This window comes from Phoxinus phoxinus (assembly GCF_949152265.1).
Source record: "Phoxinus phoxinus genome assembly, chromosome: 11".
NCBI lineage: Eukaryota > Metazoa > Chordata > Actinopteri > Cypriniformes > Leuciscidae > Phoxinus > Phoxinus phoxinus.
This window is the reverse complement of record NC_136886.1, coordinates 500001-520000: the sequence shown is the minus strand read 5'-3', so window position 1 is coordinate 520000 and position 20000 is coordinate 500001. Positions and strand designations below refer to the sequence as shown.

Below are 20000 nucleotides of genomic sequence, written 5' to 3'. Positions count from 1 at the left end.
TACCGCGATATACCGCTACAGTCCTAGCTCGATCGAGCGTCATATAAACATCGAGAGAGCAGCCGCGTGACTTGTGTGTGATGATGTGAAATTAGGGTTCAAGGTTCACTGTAGAAATGTAAAACATAATTCCCTGTTGAAACCGATTCGGATGCGAATGAATGAATCTTACTGGAGATCTGAGCTGAGGTGACTCTCTCCTGACAGCTGAGATTGTCGAAGCCCTCGGTGTCCAGGAACAGCAGCAGTCTGGCCTCCTTCTGCACGGCCAGCGGGACATCATACACACGACACGACAGCAGACCGTTCTCACCTGTCACACACACCATATGATCATCCACCTGGATCACACACCTATCATTAAGCCTTTTACATGCATGCATGTGATGAGAAAGCCGAGACATAAAAAAAATGCATGCAAATACATGGAAGAAAAATGCAAATGCATGATTTATTTTTATTAATATCAGACACCCACCATGATACAGAAATCTTGTGATGTATTGCCCATAATGTTCTCTCGCCGCGTCACTCCTGAAAACCCCAGACACCGTTTTCCCGGCTACAGGACATGAGCTGAACAAAAGAACTATGAGAATGATACAGAACACAAACATTATTTCATTTCAACAGAAGCTCTTATTCTCTTCATTCACTGCAATCAATGAGGTAATACAGTTCTTTTCCTCCCACCGGATGATCGACGTCTGCCACAACTAATCAGAACACGCCTTTTCAGTCTAGCGCAGTGAAGCAGCCAATGAGAGCGCAGCGGGGGCGGGGACAGAGTGCGGCTCATACGTGTCAGCGCTGCCGAAAACCCCTGCTAAACTGTCGTGAGCGCTGTGTTTACGAAGCCTCCTGTATTCTTCTTGTGAAATCATGTTATTATTTATTGAAGAAATGTGGAGTCGTCAAAGCAGCGAGTAACGCGAGTGTTATCTACAGTCACTGAAGAGACCGCAGTGTTTCAGAGTAGAGTACGCGCTGTATGTTCACTGTCATGGTTCAGTTTAACTTCATCTACAGTTAAACTGGTGTGAAGATGAGCTGCAGTGAGTGTCGCACTGTGCTGGTGACCGGAGGCGCGGGATTCATGTGAGTCCGTTCATACTGACCGTTATTAATATCTGAGTGTCACTGTAATAGACAACAGAACATCGAATCAGTCAATTAATGTTTAGAGAGAATCACAAACTCACTTTACATTTGCACTGCAAAATCATTCTAAACTGAATTATTACATAAATTCGAAATTATGACAAAAAAGTAACTGACTTTTTGTCGTACTTTTTATGTCATAATCTCGACTTTTTATTTATAACTTCAATTTAGCGTATCATAATCTGACTTATGGGATAATTTTGATTTAATGTCATCATTTCAATTTAGTATATCATGCATTTTGTATTTTGTTTTGACTTTTTATATAATTTCGATTTAGTAGCCTATGACATAATTTTAATTTATTATTGTCATCATAATTTCGACTTTTTGGTCATAATTTCGTCTTTATGTCATTCTAAATCAAAATTGTCATAATTTTGACTTTTACAGAACTTTAATTACACATTTGATTGTCAGTATGTTGAAGTTTAAAACAAGCATCTACATGTTTAGTACCAGAAGACAGTCTCATTAGGATGCTTCTAATTAAGTGATTAATAGGAAACATCTTCCGTTTAGTGCATCAATGTCGGGTAAAACGCACCCTAAAAATCGCCAAAACACTGAGGATGTGCAGTAAGCAATTCTGAGAAATTAAAACACACTTGTTGTGGCCAATCAGCAGTAAGGGGCGTGTCCACTCACGAGGGGGGAGGGGCCTGTGCTGCCTAGGGTGCTTGTGAATGTGGGGGCGGAGCTATAAAGAGGGGCGGGATCTTTAGTGTGGGGGCGTGTTTGTTTTCTCAGAAATTACTTACTGCGCCTTTAACAGCCGGGGCTACGTTTCCTAGCATCGCAAGCTAGTAATGGCGTTCTGCTTGTGTTTCAGTGGATCTCATCTGATCTCTGCTCTGGCCGAGAGATTCCCGCACTGGCGCATCATCAACATTGATAACGTGAGTTCTGTCTCTTCGGACATTTTTGACAGAAGCGTTTTTACTTCATCGGAATGGTACGAAACTTGGTGATGGTTTTGGCACTTGCTTTGATACACAAAAAAATGAATGGACTTGATTCGGACAGGTTAAGCTGTCCTAAAAAATATAGTTACACTTGTGCTCCTCGCGGCCTGGAAATGAACGGGAGAGAGTGTCCTCTAGTGGAGGCGTTCGGTACTGCAGCCGAACAGCATCTCACTGGAAGATCATTTACTGAGATATCACACTCACATCCGGAACACAACTTGTTTAGATTTATGGCTTTGACTTTCTCACAGTTTTAGAGTAAAACATGTTTTTGAAAATATATATTTCATCATGTAAAAATTTTAAATATTGCAAATTTTTCATATCAATAAACGTAAAAATTCTGTAACTTTTTTTTAAGTTCACTTTTTAAAACTGTTTTCCCTTCAGCAATAATCTGCCGAGTGTCGTCTGTGAACAGAGATCAAACTTCAGTCTGTCGCTCTAAAGCGTTCCAGATTTACCAGTTTAAGTTGGACATTAAATTTTAGGTCTATGCTCAAAAAGTGAATAAATGGATAATAAATACAGCGTAAATATAATTTAATACCATAAAATCCCCTAAAAATATGAAATAAAAAACTTTATCGAACTAAAATATAGTACATTTATTTTAGTACAAATAATTTTTAGTACAAATAATTTTTAGTACAAATTAGGACAAAATTCAGTCATTTTTGACCGAGACGTGAAGAGCATGAGAGGGTTAAACTGAGTATCACAAGCCTTTTCTTTTCAGTGAATATACATCATGCTAGTGAATATATGAGGATGAGGTGATATGCATTGAGTGTGTGTGTGTGTGTGTGTGTGTGTGTGTGTGTGTGTGTGTGTTTCAGCTTCAGCGCTGCTCCAGTCTGAAGAACCTGCGGGCCGTCGAGGGAAGCCGCCTCTACAGCTTCATCCCGGTATAACGACGGCGCAGCGGCTCAAACTCCACGCTCTGCTTCCGGATGTCCCGCTGACGACTCTGTTCCTCTTTCAGGGCGATGTTTGCGATCCGCTCTTCATAAACCAGCTCTTCACGTCTGAACACATCGATGTTGTCTTCCACTGTGCGGCTGAGACCCATGTGGGTGAGTGTGTGTGTGACGCTTGCTCCACTGCATTTCTGTCTTAAAGGATAATTCCGGTATTTAACACCTTGAGTCTATATTGTAGTTTGTTTTGGTGAACAAGAGTGGTGGACAACATTTTTTTGACAATGGTTCCTCTCTCGAGTTTTTGACTATAATAGAATTGGCCATGGACCCATTTAACATTGGAGTCAATGTGCATGTCCGAAAATGTCTTAAAAACAGCCAATAATGTTCGTTTACAAAACTGTTAAACTCACCGAGTGGTTAGTGGTGTTCGTTGATGATTATAAACAATATATCGTTGCAATATATGATTCCAATACGTTTATTTTGCTATAGTGGATCTATTTTTTCAGACACTTCACAACCGTGTAACTTCCGCTCAATATTTGAATCTGAAGCGTTAGCACACTCCCGACCACTTGATGGCGATAACCGATGTTTATGTCTCGCGGGGACACTCACGGTCACAGTCGAGTTCAACTTCATATTGCACTGGTCAGTGGTCACGTCTTTCAATATTTTCAAGGTTTTGTTTGTTTATTTGGCTTACTCCCCCGGAGCACAGTTGCTCTGCTCGCTAGCCTTATGAGAAACGGAAGCGAGCAAAAAGACGACATCGACCAAATGTAAACAGCCCCCTTTCCGTTTCCGGTAGCGCATTTATATTAACGAGCACTCAGTCCTTCAACAGAATTCAATGGGATTTTAGAAAATGACGAATAAAACACGACAGAAACTGTATTTCGCAACACTTTTTGTTTCTGGAACATCAACTAACACCACTAACCACTCGGTGAGTTTAACAGTTTTGTAAACGAACATTATTGGCTGTTTTAAAGACATTTTCGGACATGCCCATTGACTCCAATGTTAAATGGGTCCATGGCCAATTCTATTATAGTCAAAAACTCGAGAGAGGAACCATTGTCAAAAAAATGTTGTCCACCACTCTTGTTCATCCAAAACAAACTACAATATAGACTCAAGGTGTTAAATACCAGAATTATCCTTTAAAGGTAGGGTAGGTCAGAATTGTCTAAAAAAACTTTTATTCAAATTTGTTTAAACTGTCTTTATATACCAATACATAATTAAAATGTAAGTACTCTGAAATAGAGAGTATAAAAACTGAGTGACTATAGTGTATTTAATCTTCAATAAACACAGCTCATTAATTCCATTCACTCCCACCTAACAACGGGTGCGCGACTGCGTATGGCAAGCCGTTTTAGCTTTTATTCATTTCCAGGATATGAATTCTTGATATCAACAATTACATTTTCACTAGTTAAAATTAAAGTTATTGATATCAGGAATTAGATTTATACTAGTAACAATGGCAATTTTTGATATCAGGAATTACATTTCCACTAGTAACAATGCTAATTCTTGATATCAACAATTACATTTTTACTAGTTAAAATGTTAATTCTGGATATCAAGAATTTTATTTTTGATATCAAGAATTTAATTATTGATATCTGTAATTGTATTTTCACTAGTGAAATGTCACCATAGGCTGCCATTCAAAATCAATTGTTGATATCAAGAACTGATTTCTTACTAGTAGAAATGCAGTTTCACATATCAGAAATACAATTCTTACTAGTAAAAACCTTTATTTTTGATATCAAGAATTCAGTTGTCACTAGTTGAAATGTCTATTCTTGATATCAACAATTGAATTGCCACTAGTAACAATGTTCATTTTTTATATCAATAATTCCATTTTCACTAGTGACAATGTTAATTTCTGATATCATGAATGTGATTGTTACTAGTAAGAAAGCCATTTTAGATATCTGAAATAATATTGATATCAGAAATACATTTTCAGATATCAAAAATGAAAAATGTTACTAGTAGCAATTCAATTGTTGATATCAAGAATAGACATTTCAACTAGTGACAATTGAATTATTGATATCAGTAATTCACATTTTTACTAGTAACAATGTAATAATTGATATCAAAAATTATATTTCTACTAGTAAGAAATCAATTCTTGATATCAACAATTGATTTTGAATGGCAGCCTATGGTGACATTTCACTAGTGAAAATATAATTACAGATATCAACAATTCAATTGTTGATATCAACAATTACAATTTTGATATCAAGAATTCAATTGTTGATATCAATAATTCAATTGTTGATATCAAGAATTAAATTGTTGATATCAACAATTACATTTTTGATATCAAAAAATATAATTCTTGATATCAAAAATGTAATTGTTGATATCAAGAATTCATATCCTGGAAATGAATAAAAGCTAAAACGGCTTGCCATAGTATGCGCGGGCGTGGGCAGAGCCAGTAATAGCGGCGGTAGTCATGGCGACGGAGAGTGACAGTCGCGCAAGCCAATCACTTGTTTCGTCCCGAATGGAATTAATGAGCTGTGTTTTTGGAAGATTAAATACACTATAGTCACTCAATTTTTATATTCTCTTTTTCAAAGTACTTAGATTTTAATTATGTATTGGTATATAAAGACAGTTTAAGCCAATTTGAAAAAAAGTTCTTTAGACAATTCTTACCTACCCAACCTTTAAGCCCCGTTCACACCGCCAGCGACTATGTATGTTACTGTGTAGTCGCTTGTGGGCGTTCCTAGTATTGTCGCTCTAATGTTATTGGTAGACTGCACGTCTGGCATTATCTATACTACAAAAGACCATCACAACTGATAAACAACTGTATCATTTTAATTTGACTAGGAATTAGGCTCAAAAGAAACTATGCTGTTGGAGAGTGTTTTTATTTTACCACAGCGGTGTTCAGTGGATTAAATCATTTACTAGATTACCGATCGATCAATCAACAAATTAAACTCACTCATACGGTCATAAATCACTAAAACGTCATTCGAATTTGACAAATAATACATGTTCTTGTCCCTATAGTCAGCATAATGCAGGGAAACTGTACAGTTAACTGCAGCAGTGCTAAACTTGCATCATAAAATTACAACACTCGAACTATAATGTTATGAATTAAACTCTCTGAGACTGTCAGCCGCCGGAAGTCGCCAGCGCTCCATTGAAATGAATGGGATCGTGTCGCTGGCGGTGTGAACGGGGCTTTAGTGTCATAATCATATTTTACAAACAAGTATTCATCACTACAGTGAGGTCATTGCATCTGCATTAAATTACTACATTGTTGAAATTAATAAATTTTTCGCTGTGACTTTGTATATGTACATTTCTGAAATGCAGAACTTAGACAGTTTCCTCTGATAACAGAACACTGTAAATTATAATATGGACTCGTGCATTTTCTGTAAAGCTGCTTTGTAATGAAGTGTATTGTGAAGCGCTGTACAGATGAGCGTGAGCTGAGTTCCTCATGAAGGGGTTTTCCACACAGTAATGCGCTTTATTTCCCAGAGAGCTCGTTCCTGCGGCCGGCGCGCTTCATGCGTGTGAACGTGGACGGCACCGGTGTCCTGGTGCGGGCGGCGCTGCAGGCTCGGGTCCAGCGCTTCATCTACATCAGCACTGACGAGGTGTACGGACACGGCCTGGGCCAGGTGCGTTCCAGATCCAGACCAGCTTACCTCGAAACATCTGAGATCGGGACGTCACGCTGCACACGCTGCTAATCATCGTCTTCCTCAGAGTTTGTTTTCCAGCGCTAATATCGAAACATTCGTAAATCAAGACACATCCAGGGGGCAGTCATGGCCTAATGGTTACAGAGTTGGACTGGTGACCCAAAGGTTGCTGGTTTGATTCCAGTACCAGCAGGAATATGACTGAGGTGTCCTTGAGCAAGGCACCTAACCGCCAATCACTCCGCGGGCGCCACTCAAGGCTCCGTGTGTGTGTGTATCCACGTTTGCAGTGTGTGTGTTCACTACTCACGACTCTGCTCCTAATGTGTGTACACTTAATTGGATGGGTTAAATGCAGAGGTCAAATTCCAAGTTTGGGTTATCATACTTGGCCATCACTTTTCACATTCACATTTACTGGAGAAGAATCAAAATGTACACATGAAGTCTTGTTTTCTGAGAAATTAGGACAGAATAGGTTATGAAGTTCTGATATTCCTTCTTGTTTTAAAGTCCACATGATATCAAAATTGACCATATTTACTTTGTTTGCCTAAATTGATCGTTTTGTGGTGAACAATTCATCCATGCAAGTCAATCCACACAAAAAAATGTTTTGCCAAGGCCACTATTTTTCCTCATTTAGTATTCCGTTTCTCTCGGAAATACGTCACAACACTGAGATAAAGTCGGTTGCAACTTCCGGTTCACGTGGACTTTAATCATAAACTCACTTTATTTTGATCAACTGTGTATAACAAGTAAATGTCTTGATTTAAGAATCTTTAGACATCTGCACTGGAAAACAAGACAAAAATACCACTTTTACACTTTATAGCAAAAGTCATTTCCATACTCCAGTGTTTGGGAACTGAGCGTGTGCTTCTCCTCTTGTTTTCAGCCGTTTGATGAACGGAGTCCACAAAGACCCACTAACCCGTACTCGGCTTCGAAAGCGGCGGCAGAAAACCTCGTGATGTCCTACTGGATCCAGCACAGGGTATGAGGATCTCAGAGCAACATATGCAGCACAGAAATATTGCATGAAGAGTGTTCAGTAACACTTTACAATAAGGTTCATTAGTTAATGTATTAACTAACATGATCTAACCAAGAGCAATACATTTGTATTGGGGGACAGAAAATAAAAATTCTGTCTTTTTATTTTCTCTTGCAATTGCAAGTTTATATCTCAAAATTTTGAGAAAGAAACAATTTGTAAGTGAAAAGTCCTTTTTTACCTTTTTTATTGCCTTGTGGAAACAAGCTTCTGTAGTTTATACTGTGCATGACTCTAGTGTAGTGAAAATAATTACATTTCATAGTAAGGTCTCATTTGTTAACTTCAGTTAATGCACTAACTAACATGAACGGTTATTAATACAAATGTTCATATTCATGTTTGTTCACAGTGCATTAACTAATCTCAACAGATACAACTTTTGATGTTTAGTAGTAATTGTGGAGATTAACATGAAGTAAGATTAGTAAATGCTGATTATCTTACTTCATGTACAGTGTTACAGAATAATGACAGTAAAGCAATGCATTTATAATCTGTGTAAATAATGCCGCAAACATTTTAAAATAGACTTCAGGTTCATTCGTCATGAAACGAGCCAGATGCGTTTCTTCGACTGGTTTTGTGAGATTATGATGTAATATTGTGTTTTTTCTCTCCTCAGTTCCCGGCTGTGATCACGAGGAGTAGTAACGTTTACGGACCGCGGCAGTATCATGAGAAGGTACGTGAGCAGAAGCGCGAGAACGGTGTGACGTTACTCACTGATTTACCAACACCAGTGTGACGTTACTCACTGATTTACCAACACCGGTGTGACGTTACTCACTGATTTACCAACACCAGTGTGACGTTACTCACTGATTTACCAACACCAGTGTGACGTTACTCACTGATTTACCAACACCAGTGTGACGTTACTCACTGATTTACCAACACCAGTGTGACGTTACTCACTGATTTACCAACACCAGTGTGACGTTACTCACTGATTTACCAACACCAGTGTGACGTTACTCACTGATTTACCAACACCAGTGTGACGTTACTCACTGATTTACCAACACCAGTGTGACGTTACTCACTGATTTACCAACACCAGTGTGACGTTACTCACTGATTTACCAACACCAGTGTGACGTTACTCACTGATTTACCAACACCAGTGTGACGTTACTCACTGATTTACCAACACCAGTGTGACGTTACTCACTGATTTACCAACACCGGTGTGACATTACTCACTGATTTACCAACACCGGTGTGACGTTACTCACTGATTTACCAACACCGGTGTGACGTTACTCACTGATTTACCAACACCAGTGTGACGTTACTCACTGATTTACCAACACCAGTGTGACGTTACTCACTGATTTACCAACACCAGTGTGACGTTACTCACTGATTTACCAACACCAGTGTGACGTTACTCACTGATTTACCAACACCAGTGTGACGTTACTCACTGATTTACCAACACCGGTGTGACGTTACTCACTGATTTACCAACACCGGTGTGACATTACTCACTGATTTACCAACACCGGTGTGACGTTACTCACTGATTTACCAACACCGGTGTGACGTTACTCACTGATTTACCAACACCAGTGTGACGTTACTCACTGATTTACCAACACCAGTGTGACGTTACTCACTGATTTACCAACACCAGTGTGACGTTACTCACTGATTTACCAACACCAGTGTGACGTTACTCACTGATTTACCAACACCAGTGTGACGTTACTCACTGATTTACCAACACCGGTGTGACGTTACTCACTGATTTACCAACACCGGTGTGACATTACTCACTGATTTACCAACACCGGTGTGACGTTACTCACTGATTTACCAACACCGGTGTGACGTTACTCACTGATTTACCAACACCAGTGTGACGTTACTCACTGATTTACCAACACCAGTGTGACGTTACTCACTGATTTACCAACACCAGTGTGACGTTACTCACTGATTTACCAACACCAGTGTGACGTTACTCACTGATTTACCAACACCAGTGTGACGTTACTCACTGATTTACCAACACCAGTGTGACGTTACTCACTGATTTACCAACACCGGTGTGACGTTACTCACTGATTTACCAACACCAGTGTGACGTTACTCACTGATTTACCAACACCAGTGTGACGTTACTCACTGATTTACCAACACCGGTGTGACGTTACTCACTGATTTACCAACACCGGTGTGACGTTACTCACTGATTTACCAACACCGGTGTGACATTACTCACTGATTTACCAACACCGGTGTGACGTTACTCACTGATTTACCAACACCGGTGTGACATTACTCACTGATTTACCAACACCGGTGTGACGTTACTCACTGATTTATCAACACCGGTGTGACGTTACTCACTGATTTACCAACACCTGTGTGACGTTACTCACTGATTTACCAACACCGGTGTGACGTTACTCACTGATTTACCAACACCAGTGTGACGTTACTCACTGATTTATCAACACCAGTGTGACGTTACTCACTGATTTACCAACACCAGTGTGACGTTACTCACTGATTTACCAACACCAGTGTGACGTTACTCACTGATTTACCAACACCGGTGTGACGTTACTCACTGATTTACCAACACCAGTGTGACGTTACTCACTGATTTACCAACACCAGTGTGACGTTACTCACTGATTTACCAACACCGGTGTGACGTTACTCACTGATTTACCAACACCGGTGTGACGTTACTCACTGATTTACCAACACCGGTGTGACGTTACTCACTGATTTACCAACACCGGTGTGACGTTACTCACTGATTTACCAACACCGGTGTGACGTTACTCACTGATTTACCAACACCAGTGTGACGTTACTCACTGATTTACCAACACCAGTGTGACGTTACTCACTGATTTACCAACACCAGTGTGACGTTACTCACTGATTTACCAACACCAGTGTGACGTTACTCACTGATTTACCAACACCGGTGTGACGTTACTCACTGATTTACCAACACCAGTGTGACGTTACTCACTGATTTACCAACACCAGTGTGACGTTACTCACTGATTTACCAACACCGGTGTGACGTTACTCACTGATTTACCAACACCGGTGTGACGTTACTCACTGATTTACCAACACCAGTGTGACGTTACTCACTGATTTACCAACACCGGTGTGACGTTACTCACTGATTTACCAACACCGGTGTGACGTTACTCACTGATTTACCAACACCGGTGTGACGTTACTCACTGATTTACCAACACCGGTGTGACGTTACTCACTGATTTACCAACACCGGTGTGACGTTACTCACTGATTTACCAACACCAGTGTGAAGTTACTCACTGATTTACCAACACCAGTGTGACGTTACTCACTGATTTACCAACACCAGTGTGACGTTACTCACTGATTTACCAACACCAGTGTGACGTTACTCACTGATTTACCAACACCGGTGTGACGTTACTCACTGATTTACCAACACCGGTGTGACGTTACTCACTGATTTACCAACACCAGTGTGACGTTACTCACTGATTTACCAACACCAGTGTGACGTTACTCACTGATTTACCAACACCAGTGTGACGTTACTCACTGATTTACCAACACCGGTGTGACGTTACTCACTGATTTACCAACACCTGTGTGACGTTACTCACTGATTTACCAACACCGGTGTGACGTTACTCACTGATTTACCAACACCGGTGTGACGTTACTCACTGATTTACCAACACCGGTGTGACGTTACTCACTGATTTACCAACACCAGTGTGACGTTACTCACTGATTTACCAACACCGGTGTGACGTTACTCACTGATTTACCAACACCGGTGTGACGTTACTCACTGATTTACCAACACCAGTGTGACGTTACTCACTGATTTACCAACACCAGTGTGACGTTACTCACTGATTTACCAACACCGGTGTGACGTTACTCACTGATTTACCAACACCGGTGTGACGTTACTCACTGATTTACCAACACCAGTGTGACGTTACTCACTGATTTACCAACACCAGTGTGACGTTACTCACTGATTTACCAACACCAGTGTGACGTTACTCACTGATTTACCAACACCAGTGTGACGTTACTCACTGATTTACCAACACCGGTGTGACGTTACTCACTGATTTACCAACACCGGTGTGACGTTACTCACTGATTTACCAACACCGGTGTGACGTTACTCACTGATTTACCAACACCGGTGTGACGTTACTCACTGATTTACCAACACCGGTGTGACGTTACTCACTGATTTACCAACACCGGTGTGACGTTACTCACTGATTTACCAACACCAGTGTGACGTTACTCACTGATTTACCAACACCGGTGTGACGTTACTCACTGATTTACCAACACCGGTGTGACGTTACTCACTGATTTACCAACACCAGTGTGACGTTACTCACTGATTTACCAACACCAGTGTGACGTTACTCACTGATTTACCAACACCAGTGTGACATTACTCACTGATTTACCAACACCGGTGTGACGTTACTCACTGATTTACCAACACCAGTGTGACGTTACTCACTGATTTACCAACACCAGTGTGACGTTACTCACTGATTTACCAACACCAGTGTGACGTTACTCACTGATTTACCAACACCGGTGTGACGTTACTCACTGATTTACCAACACCGGTGTGACATTACTCACTGATTTACCAACACCAGTGTGACGTTACTCACTGATTTACCAACACCAGTGTGACGTTACTCACTGATTTACCAACACCGGTGTGACGTTACTCACTGATTTACCAACACCAGTGTGACGTTACTCACTGATTTACCAACACCGGTGTGACGTTACTCACTGATTTACCAACACCGGTGTGACGTTACTCACTGATTTACCAACACCAGTGTGACGTTACTCACTGATTTACCAACACCGGTGTGACGTTACTCACTGATTTACCAACACCGGTGTGACGTTACTCACTGATTTACCAACACCGGTGTGACGTTACTCACTGATTTACCAACACCGGTGTGACGTTACTCACTGATTTACCAACACCGGTGTGACGTTACTCACTGATTTACCAACACCGGTGTGACGTTACTCACTGATTTACCAACACCAGTGTGACGTTACTCACTGATTTACCAACACCAGTGTGACGTTACTCACTGATTTACCAACACCAGTGTGACGTTACTCACTGATTTACCAACACCAGTGTGACGTTACTCACTGATTTACCAACACCGGTGTGACGTTACTCACTGATTTACCAACACCGGTGTGACGTTACGGTGATTTAACGCTGTGGTTGTGTCTGATCAGGTCATTCCCAGATTCCTGTCACTCATTCAACAGGAGCAGAAATGGTGAGTTAAACAGAACCGGCGATACTTCAGTGTGTGTATATCAGTGTCAGTGTTTCTGAGCTCCTGAAACGCCTCTATTGTAGTCTTGAGTTTCTCCCGGGAACGAACACGTCACAATATTCCTCATTATAATAATTCAAACGCAGAATAAAGTTTGTTGAGTTGGTTAGTAGTGTGTTAAACTGACGGTTATGGTAAGGGGCTGGACATTTCCCAAACACACTCGAAGCGCTCGACCAATCACAGCACACTGCTCCAGCCGACCAATCAGAGCACAGTGTGCTTTCAGAAGGAGGGGCTTCATAGACACACTCTTCAGAAACTACACTTTACATCTCTCGACAAACTAAACGATGTAAATGACGTGTGTGTGTGTTCTAAATAAAGATATAGATTGCACTGAACGTCCGCTTGCTTATTCTGCTCAGATCAGGATTTATTGAGTCACATGTCATGCAAACTAGAAACTCTTCTAATCACAGGCTGAGATCTGTCACTCAAACACACACACCTCTGCGGTGTTCGTCAGAGCGATGGTTTCGGGAAACACACACTCGCTGAACTGATGATAACGGCGGAACGTGCGGCTGTAGTTGGCTAACGATGCTTTCGGGAAACACAGTCCAGAGCGTTACTGACAGACTGAGGAGAGAATCCGCAACAATGGAGAATATGAGGAAAATAATCAACATTCAAGCCGGAAAAAACAACATCATGAAGCGTGCGGTTTAATAATGACTTGAGTTTGTTGTCCAGCACGATCCAGGGCTCCGGCCGGCAGTCCAGACACTTCCTGTACGTGAGCGACGTCACAGACGCCTTCCTGACCGTCATGGAGAAGGGCATTCTGGGAGAGATCTACAACATCGGGAGCAGCTTTGAAATTCCCATCATTCAACTCGCCAGAGAACTAGTGGAGATGGTAGGGATGCTACAATTTACAAATAAATGTGATTAGAAATGTGCATCACATGACCAGCTCGTGTTATATTAGGCTACGGACGCCTTCAGTTGTGTATTAGCTGGATCATGGATGACAAACACGCCAGTGATAGATGTCAGACTGACGTGTTTAAGTGCCCCTATAATGCTTTATTCAGAGATTATGTTTCATGTAGTGTGTAATAAATCTATTTGTGAATGTTAAATGTCTGTAAAGTGCAGATAAATTGACGAAGATTAAATTAAAAAGAAGTGATTCTGAACTGAAACGGTTTAGGTGTGTACCTAATTAGCATAGTTACAGTACTGTACCCCTTGTCATATTGTATGTATGTTTGTGCATGGACAGGTCGAGGGCTAATTTGACTGGTACTTGTGACTAAGTGACAATAAAGAATAAAGGGCTACTACTAATGCCGGCCTGTGGTGTCTCTTAGCCCCGCCCCCAAACACTAGTGTATCTGAGACTGGAAGAGTTCGGTTCGTGTTGTTCGTGTCGAGGAGACGCTGTTCTCTGAGATCGAGACGGTAAAACACACGCCATCGTCACTGTTCGTATCACTGTGATCAAGAGCTGAGATTCAGATATGATAATGAGCGTTTGCTTTCTGACCAATCACAGCAGAGCAGCTCTCAGAGAGGCGGGGTTTAGAGAGACTGAATCTGACCAATCACAGCAGAGCAGCTCTCAGAGAGGCGGGGTTTAGAGAGACTGAATCACAGTGTTATTGATCCTGGATGAATGTAAAACTGTTGTTGGGAATTAAAAAGCTTTAAAATAGCATAATAAGGGCCCTTCAAACAGAGAAGCATCAAATCATGACACTCAATAAGTGTTTGTTTTAGATTTGAGCCAGTCGCTGCCGGGTGGAGATGCTTCATAATCCCGAATCTTCCTCAGTTACTCGTGTGTCATTGCTCTGTCTGTTCACAGAAAGTGAAGAACGTCTCTGGTGACGCGCTGGAGGACTGGCTGGAGTTTGTTGAGGACCGGTGTGTGTCCCGTCTAATGTTTGCAGGTCGTATTTATGAATGATAATCCAGGAAGTAACGAACTCTCGTTCCCGCTCTTCATCTCTAGCCCCGTGACGGAGCTCCGCTATCCCATGAGCTCCGGGAAACTGCACAGACTCGGGTGGAGACCTGGAGTCTCGTGGGAGGAAGGAATCAGACGGACCAGTAAGCGGACATCACACATGTGCTTCCATATATACGATGATGATGATGATGATGATGATGATGAAGATGATGATGAAGATGATGAAGAGTGTGTCTCTGTTGTTTTCAGTAAAGTGGTATGAGGAGAATCCAAACTACTGGCCGTTACTCAGTGAGAATCAGGAGAACTCGCCGGAACCATGTGATCAGACGCTTCACTTCCAGTGCCTTCTCAAGACAGACAATACAGTCTAATTAACAATGTACTCTAATATTAAAGTCTAATTGTAATATTTTGTATATTATCTATGCAAGTGTCAGTCGCTGAAGAACATAAGAAACTGTTTTCCAAGGAAAAGCCACAGGATTAAAAAGACCAAAAGATTTTTAAACTATTTTTAAAGCTCATTTTGAATAGAGACAAGCTCAGTGTTTGACCAGTTGTGCTCAGCTTGCTGATTATGAAAGAAAAAGCTTAATTTGTATGAATGTATGTAAATTGGTTTCAATCATATTTATGCTTAAATAAAAATGGTGTTTGAACAGGCGTGTAATGAGCTTTTGTTGATAATGAAAATGCTACTTTTTTTTATATTTATTTATTTATTATGCAACAGTAACAAATACAAAATATATATATATATATATAATAGATAATAATGAGGGTTTTAAGACAAAACAACAAAGAATATGAATTAGCTTAAGTGAGTCTTACATGCAGTAGTTTTTAGATTTCTTCAAGGAATTTAGATAAAAAATTCTTTCTTAAACTAAAAAAAATGATTTTTTTCTGTGAAAATGTATATTTGTGAATATAAAATGTGGCAAGAAAAGACGTTAAATGGTTATGTTTGGAGCTGGTGTGTTTGTGTGACGTACAGCGCCCTCTAGCGTCAGCACGCGCTCGGTGCGTCAGGAAGTGACGTTAAAGTGAACGCGCACGTGTGCAGGACACAGCATGTTTCTGCAGCACATGTTTGTGTTTATGTGACCGTACAACGGAGAAGCCGATCTAAAACACACGAGCAGGAGCGGGTCATGACGGGGGAACAGGAGCGGTACCCGCCGCCGAGCTTCAGCGGAGCGTCAGAGGCTTCGGTTTCACCGGGGGATCCGTGGACCGGCCGCCGGTTCGAGGCGAGCAGAGACTGGGGCTGGAGCTGGACTCAACCCGAGCCCGCCGGACCCTGGAGCTCGAGCCCCGGCCAGTGGAACCAGCAGCCGCGGGGTCACGGACAGCAGCAGTACGCAGGTAACGCGTTCAGATGATAGTATTAAAGTGTCGGTAACGCGTTCAGATGATAGTATTAAAGTGTCGGTAACACGTTCAGATTATATAGTATTAAAGTGTCGGTAACACGTTCAGATTATATAGTATTAAAGTGTCGGTAACGCGTTCAGATGATAGTATTAAAGTGTCGGTAACACAGATTATACAGTATTAAAGTGTCGGTAACGCGTTCAGATGATAGTATTAAAGTGTCAGTAACACAGATTATACAGTATTAAAGTGTCGGTAACGCGTTCAGATAGTATTAAAGTGTCGGTAACGCATTTAGATGATATAGTATTAAAGTGTCGGTAACACGTTCAGATTATATAGTATTAAAGTGTCGGTAACACGTTCAGCTTATATAGTATTAAAGTGTCGGTAACACATTTAGATGATATAGTATTAAAGTGTCGGTAACACGTTCAGATTATATAGTATTAAAGTGTCGGTAACACGTTCAGATTATATAGTATTAAAGTGTCGGTAACACGTTCAGATTATATAGTATTAAAGTGTCGGTAACACGTTCAGCTTATATAGTATTAAAGTGTCGGTAACGCATTTAGATGATATAGTATTAAAGTGTCGGTAACACGTTCAGATTATATAGTATTAAAGTGTCGGTAACGCATTTAGATGATATAGTATTAAAGTGTCGGTAACACGTTCAGATTATATAGTATTAAACTGTCGGTAACACGTTCAGATTATATAGTATTAAAGTGTCGGTAACACGTTCAGATTATATAGTATTAAAGTGTCGGTAACACGTTCAGCTTATATAGTATTAAAGTGTCGGTAACACGTTCAGATTATATAGTATTAAAGTGTCGGTAACACGTTCAGCTTATATAGTATTAAAGTGTCGGTAACGCATTTAGATGATATAGTATTAAAGTGTCGGTAACACGTTCAGATTATATAGTATTAAAGTGTCGGTAACACGTTCAGATTATATAGTATTAAAGTGTCGGTAACACGTTCAGCTTATATAGTATTAAAGTGTCGGTAACACGTTCAGATTATATAGTATTAAAGTGTCGGTAACACAGATTATATAGTATTAAAGTGTCGGTAACAGATTCTATAGTATTAAAGTGTCGGTAACACAGATTCTATAGTATTAAAGTGTCGGTAACACAGATTCTATAGTATTAAAGTGTCGGTAACACAGATTATACAGTATTAAAGTGTCGGTAACGCGTTCAGATTATATAGTATTAAAGTGTCGGTAACGCGTTTAGATGATATAGTATTAAAGTGTCGGTAACGCATTTAGATGATATAGTATTAAAGTGTCGGTAACACATTCAGATTATATAGTATTAAAGTGTCGGTAACGCATTCAGATTATATAGTATTAAAGTGTCGGTAACACATTCAGATTATATAGTATTAAAGTGTCGGTAACACAGATTATATAGTATTAAAGTGTCGGTAACACAGATTATATAGTATTAAAGTGTCGGTAACACATTCAGATTATATAGTATTAAAGTGTCGGTAACGCATTCAGATTATATAGTATTAAAGTGTCGGTAACGCATTCAGATTATATAGTATTAAAGTGTCGGTAACGCATTCAGATTATATAGTATTAAAGTGTCGGTAACGCATTCAGATTATATAGTATTAAAGTGTCGGTAACGCGTTCAGATTATATAGTATTAAAGTGTCGGTAACACGTTCAGCTTATATAGTATTAAAGTGTCGGTAACACGTTCAGATTATATAGTATTAAAGTGTCGGTAACACAGATTCTATAGTATTAAAGTGTCGGTAACAGATTCTATAGTATTAAAGTGTCGGTAACACAGATTCTATAGTATTAAAGTGTCGGTAACACAGATTATACAGTATTAAAGTGTCGGTAACGCGTTCAGATTATATAGTATTAAAGTGTCGGTAACGCGTTTAGATGATATAGTATTAAAGTGTCGGTAACGCATTTAGATGATATAGTATTAAAGTGTCGGTAACACATTCAGATTATATAGTATTAAAGTGTCGGTAACACATTCAGATTATATAGTATTAAAGTGTCGGTAACACATTCAGATTATATAGTATTAAAGTGTCGGTAACACAGATTATATAGTATTAAAGTGTCGGTAACACAGATTATATAGTATTAAAGTGTCGGTAACACATTCAGATTATATAGTATTAAAGTGTCGGTAACACAGATTATATAGTATTAAAGTGTCGGTAACACATTCAGATTATATAGTATTAAAGTGTCGGTAACACATTCAGATTATATAGTATTAAAGTGTCGGTAACACAGATTATATAGTATTAAAGTGTCGGTAACACAGATTATATAGTATTAAAGTGTCGGTAACACAGATTATATAGTATTAAAGTGTCGGTAACACATTCAGATGATATAGTATTAAAGTGTCGGTAACAAAGATTATATAGTATTAAAGTGTCGGTAACACATTCAGATTATATAGTATTAAAGTGTCGGTAACACATTCAGATTATATAGTATTAAAGTGTCGGTAACACATTCAGATTATATAGTATTAAAGTGTCGGTAACACAGATTATATAGTATTAAAGTGTCGGTAACACAGATTATATAGTATTAAAGTGTCGGTAACACAGATTATATAGTATTAAAGTGTCGGTAACACATTCAGATTATATAGTATTAAAGTGTCGGTAACGCATTCAGATTATATAGTATTAAAGTGTCGGTAACGCATTCAGATTATATAGTATTAAAGTGTCGGTAACGCATTCAGATTATATAGTATTAAAGTGTCGGTAACATGTTCAGATGATAGTATTAAAGTGTCGGTAACACAGATTATATAGTATTAAAGTGTCGGTAACACATTCAGATTATATAGTATTAAAGTGTCGGTAACACATTCAGATTATATAGTATTAAAGTGTCGGTAACACATTCAGATTATATAGTATTAAAGTGTCGGTAACACATTCAGATTATATAGTATTAAAGTGTCGGTAACACAGATTATATAGTATTAAAGTGTCGGTAACGCATTCAGATTATATAGTATTAAAGTGTCGGTAACGCATTCAGATTATATAGTATTAAAGTGTCGGTAACATGTTCAGATGACATGGTATTAAAGTGTCGGTAACACAGATTATATAGCAACACGTTCAGATGACATGGTATTAAATTTTCCATTTCTTTTAAGAAGACCGGTTTACAGTTAGAAAATTTGCATGTGTGAATGTAAAATTTGAAAAATTTAATACATTTTTTAGAGTCAAAATACCCAAATATAATGTTATTGATATGTTGGGTGTGACCTCATGTAATGTCCATCAGGTCATCATCATCAGCGTGGCGTCTGGCGGGGATCAGGGCAGCACCAGAGGGGGAAAAGGGTAATAACAACATGATGTAAATCTAGCGTTAGTGCTGATGTGCGTCAGATATGAGCGTGTTGCTGTGTGTGTGTGT

General features: G+C 39.6%; 3 protein-coding genes across 3 annotated transcripts in view; 2 read left to right on the top strand and 1 right to left on the bottom strand.

Moving 5' to 3' along the window:
* The window catches only part of gpr180 (G protein-coupled receptor 180), a 7177-nt gene extending 6468 nt beyond the window's left edge, over positions 1 to 709 (bottom strand). Inside the window, exons 1-2 of the mRNA XM_079629407.1 lie at positions 479 to 709; positions 173 to 313 (exon numbers count right to left, since the gene is read on the bottom strand). Coding sequence (XP_079485533.1) covers positions 173 to 313; positions 479 to 617 — 280 coding nt within the window. The 5' untranslated portion in view covers positions 618 to 709. The remainder of the gene's footprint in view (positions 1 to 172; positions 314 to 478) is intronic.
* On the top strand, positions 708 to 15872 carry tgds (TDP-glucose 4,6-dehydratase). The gene is made up of 12 exons (XM_079629411.1): positions 708 to 1098; positions 1997 to 2063; positions 2972 to 3040; positions 3118 to 3208; positions 6611 to 6753; positions 7679 to 7777; positions 8463 to 8522; positions 13136 to 13179; positions 13936 to 14101; positions 15056 to 15114; positions 15203 to 15300; positions 15410 to 15872. The coding sequence occupies exons 1-12, from the start codon at positions 1046 to 1048 to the stop codon at positions 15532 to 15534; spliced, it is 1074 nt and encodes a 357-aa protein (XP_079485537.1). The 5' UTR covers positions 708 to 1045; the 3' UTR covers positions 15535 to 15872.
* A 332-nt stretch (positions 15873 to 16204) lies between these two features.
* Positions 16205 to 20000, top strand: part of nufip1 (nuclear FMR1 interacting protein 1) — a 14203-nt gene continuing 10407 nt past the window's right edge. Inside the window, exons 1-2 of the mRNA XM_079628939.1 lie at positions 16205 to 16531; positions 19866 to 19924. Of these exons, the coding sequence (XP_079485065.1) occupies positions 16318 to 16531; positions 19866 to 19924 (273 nt within the window). The 5' untranslated portion in view covers positions 16205 to 16317. The remainder of the gene's footprint in view (positions 16532 to 19865; positions 19925 to 20000) is intronic.